Below are 8,232 nucleotides of genomic sequence, written 5' to 3'. Positions count from 1 at the left end.
GCTTTCTTTGCCGATCAAGCAGACTCCTGGCATTTAGAAGTCACGTAATGTTACATTTTTAGAAACCATAAAACACTAATTGATCGAGATGATTTTCTAGACTGTTCATTAATCGTCTGATTTGCTTTACGTTAAATGACCTCAAAGCAAGGAAACCTGTATTGACTGTTTCACGTGATATATAACTTTGTGAATGAAGCGCCGTCGAACAACGACGTCATTAGCGGGGCTCACCATCAGCCCCGAGCTGATTGGCACATTCCTGTAGGTTAGACTTATGATTGGCAGATTGTTGACGCTCGTACACCCACTCACTGAACACACAAAGAGCCGGCAGCGTTGGATATAAAAGGATGGGCGTTCAGCAACCAACAGTACCAGAGTAAAAAAAAGCCAAGTTAAAGAAGAAACTTGCTTTATTATTTCTTCGCAAAAAGTGAGTCTCAAGGTAAGAGAATGCTATTTTGATAGTAGTTTCTGTACGTTTTGAGAAATATGGGAAAGGACGTTTTCTATTTGGTTTTGCCTGCACTACTTTGGTTTGCTACACTTTCATTGTACTTCTGCAATTCTGTCGAAACTTTGGTCCGTTTGAGTAACACCGAGTTATCCTCTGGCTGTTTCTTAAGGCACTCAGGGTAGATTGGAAATCAATTTCATTAAATCTACTTGACCTCTTTTTGTGTGTTTATAACCGGAGAAATGCATTCTGGAAATCAGGAGGAAAATCACATTGATTTTTATTTACCAATGCATTTATTCCTTTGGAAACGTTATAACGTGGCCAACAAATGCGACTGTATCTCACTACATAGTCTAAAGTATTTTCGTTATCCCTGGTTTCAGATTTGCTTTAATTTCGTGTTTCAATAGTCATTCGTCGTATTTGGAAATAATTTATGACATAAAGCCAAACTATAAATCATTATTGCCTGCATAAGTTTTAGCAAACGCCAATTACACAAATTATAAATGTTTTACAAGTTTTTTAAAAAAATAAAAGTTTGCAAAACAATTTTTGCAGGAGCATTTTGTATTTATTTTCCCGCTAAGGTATGCATACCTGTTTTCCTTCCGATGTTTGGCTTCTAGCAGGTATTTTAAACATGTTGTTTGGAGTGTTGCTTCTGTCTTTTTTAAGGGTAGTTGCAGGGTATCCATTGTCGACGAGCTATGGCTAAAATGCAAGTGGGAAATGGAAAGGCTACTTTGTCGTTTACGAGTAAATCATTAGCCCGATATTCTAGGATTACAGTCTGGTCATTATTTAGTTGAACTTTTAGGTGCTTGATGCTGAGCTCTAATACCGTCAGCGGCATTGATAATTCATTACACAATCCATTACTTAACTGGGTAGTTCCAGTGTTGTCAAGTTTCATCGATTAAGTTATAATATACAACAGTGCGGCCCAGGAAAATATAACAATCACTAAAAGACAATTGGTCAGTATGTAGAAACGTTTAGCGCCCTCCCCCCACCCCGCCACACTTTTTGACTCTACAAGTCTGGGTAACAACGTGTTTTTAAGATTATTGCCGTTGATTTTTCTGTAATATGCACTTTCTCTTCATTTTGCCTTGTATTCACTGATATTTATTCTTTTGTTAATTGTGTTGGGTACCACGCCAACAATTTCGTGTTTCAGCCGCGAAAGTAGTAGGAAACACCAAACATCATTTGGCCGAAGTAATACTAAGTGCCTTGGAGTGGCGCTCTGGTGTAACATTTTTCGAGAGGTGCTGTGCAATGGACTATGGGTTGGGTAATAATGCCTTTGTCTTTCCCTCAGAAACATGGTTCTGCTGAAGGTCTCCGCTTTCCTTGTGGTTTATGCTGTTTTTGTATGTCAGATAAACAGCTCCCACGCTATCCCTGTCAGGTAGGCATTGGGATTATTCCATATTTTCCTCTCATGTAGTTTCAGTCGGATCTTTGTTGGAGATGGACTACATCAGGCTATTATACACTAATATTTCATCTTAATAACTTAGTTGGCCAGGAAGTATTGACTAAAATGCAGGCACATCAGTAAAATTTAGCACGATCCGAAGCAAATGTAAAATGAAAAGTAAGCTTGACGGAGGTAAAGGTTGAATATTTTGGATTTATTTTGAGGAATGTTTATATAGAGATAGTCCTCAAATTAATATAGCAATGCATATATAAAATGTACACTGCTTTATTAATGAGTTTATTCGCTTGTAAAGCTACAAGGAAGAAAACAACAATGGAGATAGAATTTTGAAAGCATTGAGTCAGGTAGAGTTAATAAAATCAGTAAAATTGGCAAAGGAAGTTATGGCATTTTGTTTAAAAAGGAACTCTAAATATTCAGGTTTCTTTAAGTGTTTTGGCTGTAATTGGGATTATTTTCAAATATGCACACCCAACCTTTCTTGTACTCAAGGATTTAAGTTGAGTGAGAGCAAGAACTTGCATTTATATAGCGCCTTTCACCAACTCGGGATATCCCAAAACGCCTCACAGCCAGTGAAGTACTTTTGAAGAGTAACCACTGTCCTCATGTAGGGAAATCAGCAGTCAATTTGGGCACAGCAAGGTTTCACAAACAGTAATGAGATAGATAATCTTTTTAAGTGATAGTGGTTGAGTGATAAGTGATTTAAAACTCCACCTGAGAGGATAGAGTTTAACATCTCCTGGAAAGACAGCACCTCCTACAGTGCAGTCCTTCCTCAGTACAGCACTGGAGTGTCAGCCTAGATTATGCGCTCAAATCTCTGGAGTGAAGCTTGAACGCTGACTCAGAGGCCAGAATGCCACCACTGAGCCAAGTCTGAGCTCAACGGTAATAAATCAAACACTGCTAGTTGCCTAACTAATGTTACAGAACCGAAACTGTATTCTTGCTGTGAACATTTAATGGTCAGGTTTGCAATGATTTTTGCTTCCCAACGTCCTACAGTATCAGTTAGGACTGCACTATATGCCCAGGCGTTTATACTTTGGCGACAGTGGAATTGCTAGTGATCATTTATTGATTTGTATAGAAAAAAAACAAACGTATCATTGCTCATTGTGAGGTTCTGACTTAGATCTATGCTGGAGTCATCGACGGACAGAATGGCGCTCAATGATTACGAGGTCCGACGACTACTGAATGCGCTGGTAAAGGAATTCATGCAGATGGTGGCAGAGGAACTGGAGCAACAAGTGCCCGATGCCAATAGGTAAGGTAACGCATTCATTTATGTTGCAGCAAAAAGTTCTAGGCATGGTTGAGTGATACTGTTTGAGACTTATTACTTATTAAATGATACAAAGAGTGTATTTTCAGACCTGTTCTAAGAGCAGGGTCACTTATATTAGCAGATGTTGATTAGCAAGATAGTAAAAGAAAAGTGCAGTTATATTGTGTTCTCATTAAACAGTCGCAGCTAAATCTTGGTATTTAATGTGCCATTAATTTGTTTCCCCACGAAATTCAGCCAGAATTATCTCTCATAAATCACAATGGGGTACATTTTTGAAATTTTGAGGAAAATGAATAGATTGTTTTTTAAAAAGAGGATTGTGATCAAAAGGTATGTTTTTTTAATTAGCGAAATGCTATGTTAAAGAAAAGTTCAATTCTGTGTGTTATCCTTGCATGGGAGAAATAATGTTGAAGTTAAGTTATGCTTGCAAATTACAGTAACGAGTATGAAACGAATGCTTGATGGGGTGCAAGTTTTATGCATGTTCATTAAACATATGAAAGTGGGTTTTGTTTCAGCACTTGGTGGAAATGCATGAAACATTTTTACAAAAATCCGTTATTCTGAGTTTCGAACTGACACAAAAACGAAAAACGCATGGCCATCCTTTTTGCAAGGCGCCCTGATATAATAACGAGTACGCAGCATTATATTGTGAATCGCAGTTTCTCAATGCAGATAATTTTGCATGTAACAGTTGCTTGTTTGTTACATGAAACTGTGCTAGCGCTATATATATATATTACACATACATATTATATATATATATATATATATATAGCTCGAACTGCATGACCCCGCATGCGTTATTATGAGATTTTTTGCATGTTTTTCTGCAGCTTGGATAGACCCATTGTCAAACGATGCACGAGCCTGAGCACTTGTGTGGTGGGCAAGTTGTCCCAGGAATTGCACAAATTACAAACCATCCAGCGCACTGACGTAGGAGCGGCAACTCCTGGCAAGAAAAGGAACATTCTCACTGAACTGGAAAACGAACGCTATGCAAACTACGGGGAGCCATTTGAAAGCAACTAATCGTTTGTTGTGATGCATGGATCTCAAATGCTTGAACGATAAACAGCCTGATAAAGTGCTATGTTTTTTCCGACTCCATTTTTGACAAAGAATGCTAGACATGGACATGATTTAGAATAGTACATTAATCTTAATAATCCTGAATAAACAATTACTTTAACTATAAAACTGATTTCTCATTATATAGTTTTACCACCTTCTGTGGCTATGCAGTGTGTCATTAAATGAATGCTTCTTCGTGCATGACATGAGTCTTTGTTCAATAAACTTATTTTTCTACCAGGAACATTTTTCTAGATTATGTATTAGACTGAAGCATTATAGGTAAAATGGCTTAATCAATAGTGTAAAATGTTTCACTTTTCCACTTTACCACTTCTGATTAGATGAGCAACTTTATAAATGCCCAATTTTACCAATGTCTTTGGTTGGCAACTTCGTTTTTAAAAGTCGAAAGTGCGTTTCTTACCTGCATTTATAATGGAATATAATATGTTTAAATGCAACCAAATAATATTTATAAAGTAACGGCAACTTTAAAAACACTAGTTATTCATTTTACATTAATACAATTCCTAGGCAAATGGCTCAATATTCATTGTAGTGATGAAATAATGTAGAATTAGACTGCTAATATAAAGGCAGCGTTCATAGTTTCTTGTGTAACCTTCAATTTTGACGTAATAAACGCTTAATGGAAACACATTTTAAAATGTTTCACATCAGGTAAGAATTCAATTTTTTTCTTGATTTTTCATGCAGTTCATTTTTTCTATAAGGTCACGCAGTCCCACGTTGACCCTTCGGTTGAAGGATCTTCCTCTGACATCAGATCAGACTCCCATGCTGAGTTGGTAGGGCCAGAGTCGGGAATATGAAAACCTCAGCTCTCAGAATGGCAAAAGCATTGTCCCCTTCCCCTCCTCCATAAATTGGCAAATGGGTTCGGTTCCAGACAACCTGTGACCGCAGAAATGGAAATTACAACATATAATTTGAAGCATTTTGACTAGCAGTAATATTTCCAATTAAATTAGCACAAGTTACTTTTTGTAACTCAGTACTTCCATTATTTTTCCCTCTGTCGATATTCCGATTTCTTTTCGTGGACACCTTTATTATCTTATTTGTTTCTAGTTTAAATGTTTTTGTGTCCCTTCGGCTCTCCACAGCTATTCAGTGTGAGTTCCCGCCTCTTTTGAAGCCCCGAGGCCAAAAGCTGACGTCTGATACCCGGACAATGCAGAAGGCAATCATAGTAAAAATGTAATTCGCATCTTTTTCTGTTTAGTTTGCATTGTGTTTAAGCATCCTAACCACATGTTAGTAGATCACAGCGCCGAACTAACAAAATGCTGGGAATCAAAGTTGATAGGTGTGTGACTTCTGATCGTTTACATTCATACATAGCCCATCTAGGTCAACTAAAGAGTTAACTTTATCTTTTACCAGTTGTGCAGACCCCAAGTCTTTCAGCAACAATGGATTGAAGGGGAAGGGTTAAAGCTTTGGCCCGTATTTGGATGCATTTAGCCTGATAAATGTGTTTTTTTCCATCTGTGAAACAGTGTTCCTGTGGAGAAGCGAGCCTGCAAAACAGCCACCTGTGCGACTCACCGCCTGGCTGACTTCCTAAGCCGGACAGGAGGAATGGGCAGCAGCGACTTCGTCCCAACCGACGTAGGGGCCAATGCCTTCGGAAGGCGAAGAAGGAACGTTCAGATGTAGATTATTCAGGGAACTGGTAATGAACTGTTCTTAGCTGTTAGCGAATATTATATCAGCATCGAGTTTTGCATGTTCCCTGTGTAAATGCATCTTGTGACGAGTGCACGTTATTGGCAACAATCCACAACTACTAGAAACAGTTCGTACCTTAATGCCAAACCTGCTATTGTTAGTAACCTAGCTTACATGATGTTTCAACTAAATGTAGCAATACGATTATAGATTTGGCGAATTGAGGCACGTTACAGAGAATTATTTTGTACAGTCTTGATTGAATAAACATAAAAGTTTACCCAGTATAATTTTTGATTTCAATCATAATGTTGTATAGTCGTACATTGCACGGCAGTGTTTGTTTTAAGGTGTGCGTTAATCCTAATTACTGTTAATGTTTAGTCTAATACCTAACAGATCAGTTAGAACTAGTTTCTAACTGTGCTTATGAAGAAAACACTCGACTTCACGCGAGTTATTTTCTACTGCATTTAGAGTATAACAGAATGTTTCCTCCCATCAGATGACAGTGCTCACAATTATATCCACCACCTCAGGTCAAATATCCATGACCATTTATGAAGATAGTCATTGTCAGCTGGGAGACAATTCAAATAAATGGAATGACATTTCTACTTCGCCAAGATATTCTGCTGAATACTTTTGGTGTATCTGAAAAATCAGCTAAATGACAAATATATAATGCTTCCTTTCACTAGGAATATAGGCCTTGATCCCACATTGAGATGTAATTGCCCATTTGGGAGTCCCTTGTAAGTGGTCCTTTTAATATATATTAACTATATAATGCTGTAACATGCTTGGATTGCTACTCCAATTTTCTATATACCATAGATTGTAACAAGTTTGACCTGAAAATAATACACCAATAAAACCAGTGTACTCCACAGATTGTAAAGTGAACCGTGTATCGCTACACTTCTGTGGCGCTGTTAAATAAAAAAAACCTCCACGAAATTGAAAAGCCTTCGAAACTGGGTGTTGTATTCAGAATATATCCTAAACCTGCCCGTATCCTGCAAACAAATGAAGTAAATAGTTCAAGTACTGAGTTTCTTGTACTTCTTGTGTCTTACAGGCAGACAACAGTAACTGACGAGGCAAAGTTCTTTCACTCCCGATTAAGTGTCGCTTGGCTCGCTTCCTTCATAGCAGAAGCACGGAGAACAATAACGATTGGAAATTTTTTACTTCACATCGTCTTAATGTTACAGTCCAAACGTCTTTAGTTTTGTCCCAACCCCTCATCCTGTTAATCCTCGTTACTATTATACAAAGCACTTCCTAAATGTATCGTACAGCAAAACTTGACTTTTACATTGCATCACGTTTTATATCTAATTATATTTGAAATAAAAAAGTGATGGCATATATATTATATTATTTAATTACGCTTGGGCACAATGTGCAATGTGACTTCCAGCTCTGTGCTGTTAGAACTTGGTCTCGACAGCACTCTTCAGTATCTCGGGGATATAGTAAATGTTGCCTCTCAAGGCATGTATGTAATATACTGTGTGTTGTGCCTTGATGTAAAACGCTATAAATTACATGATTGTACAGTATATTAATGACACCTTAAATATTGTAACAATTGTGAAATCCGCAAGATTAAAATATTTTCGATACATTGGTGTCGGGATACTTTTATTGGTCGGAATCTTGGTCAGACGGGGCAGTTTGGTGTGAAGGAGGTCGTGTTCTACGAGTTAACTGCAGTAATGTGCAACCTTTTCTCATTGGATCCCATAGGCAGAAAATCAGAATGAGCGATCCCAGAAGAAATAGCAGTAACTTTCGTTTCTCTCGTTTAGCCATTTGCCAACACTTAGTTCTCAGTTCAAACTTTTACAAATAAAATGATAATGCTAATAATAATGAATTATAACTTAATGGCCCAGAATTTGCTGTCAAAATAATGGTGAGCCAAATGGTGCTCACCCTTATTTATATGCAAAGTACACACAACTTCAGGCGAGGGCAGATGGGCAGTTAAACGCGCAATCTCCGAAAGTTGTCCAAGATGCGCCGCTCTGCCATCAGCTTCACGAAAACGGCATCTTGCTGTCTGGCTCACCATTGAAATATATTGAACAGCGTGAAGTTCCTGTATTTGGATGGTAGATAGGAACTAAGTTCACCAGAGAACCTTAGGGCTTGTCCATTTCAGTCTAAGTACCATTTTAATAACGTGTTAAGTGTTAATTATTGCAAGTCAACCTCTCTGGCACT

General features: G+C 37.8%; 1 protein-coding gene across 3 annotated transcripts; it reads left to right on the top strand.

Moving 5' to 3' along the window:
• The first annotated feature begins 333 nt into the window (after positions 1-333).
• calca (calcitonin/calcitonin-related polypeptide, alpha) lies at positions 334-7,358 on the top strand. Of its 3 annotated transcripts, XM_067993508.1 has the most exons (5): positions 334-448; positions 1,791-1,880; positions 3,058-3,192; positions 5,826-6,001; positions 7,079-7,358. In XM_067993508.1, exons 2-4 carry the CDS (start codon positions 1,795-1,797, stop codon positions 5,983-5,985), a joined length of 381 nt encoding a protein of 126 aa, XP_067849609.1. In that variant the 5' UTR covers positions 334-448; positions 1,791-1,794; the 3' UTR covers positions 5,986-6,001; positions 7,079-7,358. The 3 variants fall into 3 exon arrangements, with proteins under 3 accessions (XP_067849609.1, XP_067849607.1, XP_067849608.1); XM_067993506.1 differs by lacking the exons at positions 5,826-6,001; positions 7,079-7,358 and adding an exon at positions 4,059-4,625 and having other exon boundaries at positions 354-448; XM_067993507.1 differs by lacking the exons at positions 5,826-6,001; positions 7,079-7,358 and adding an exon at positions 4,059-4,626 and having other exon boundaries at positions 393-436.
• The last annotated feature ends 874 nt before the right edge of the window (positions 7,359-8,232 follow it).

The sequence above is a fragment of the Heptranchias perlo genome, chromosome 12 (genome assembly GCF_035084215.1).
Source record: "Heptranchias perlo isolate sHepPer1 chromosome 12, sHepPer1.hap1, whole genome shotgun sequence".
Classification (NCBI taxonomy): domain Eukaryota; kingdom Metazoa; phylum Chordata; class Chondrichthyes; order Hexanchiformes; family Hexanchidae; genus Heptranchias; species Heptranchias perlo.
The sequence above is the reverse complement of the archived record's forward strand: the minus strand, read 5'-3'. Positions and strand labels throughout refer to the sequence as shown.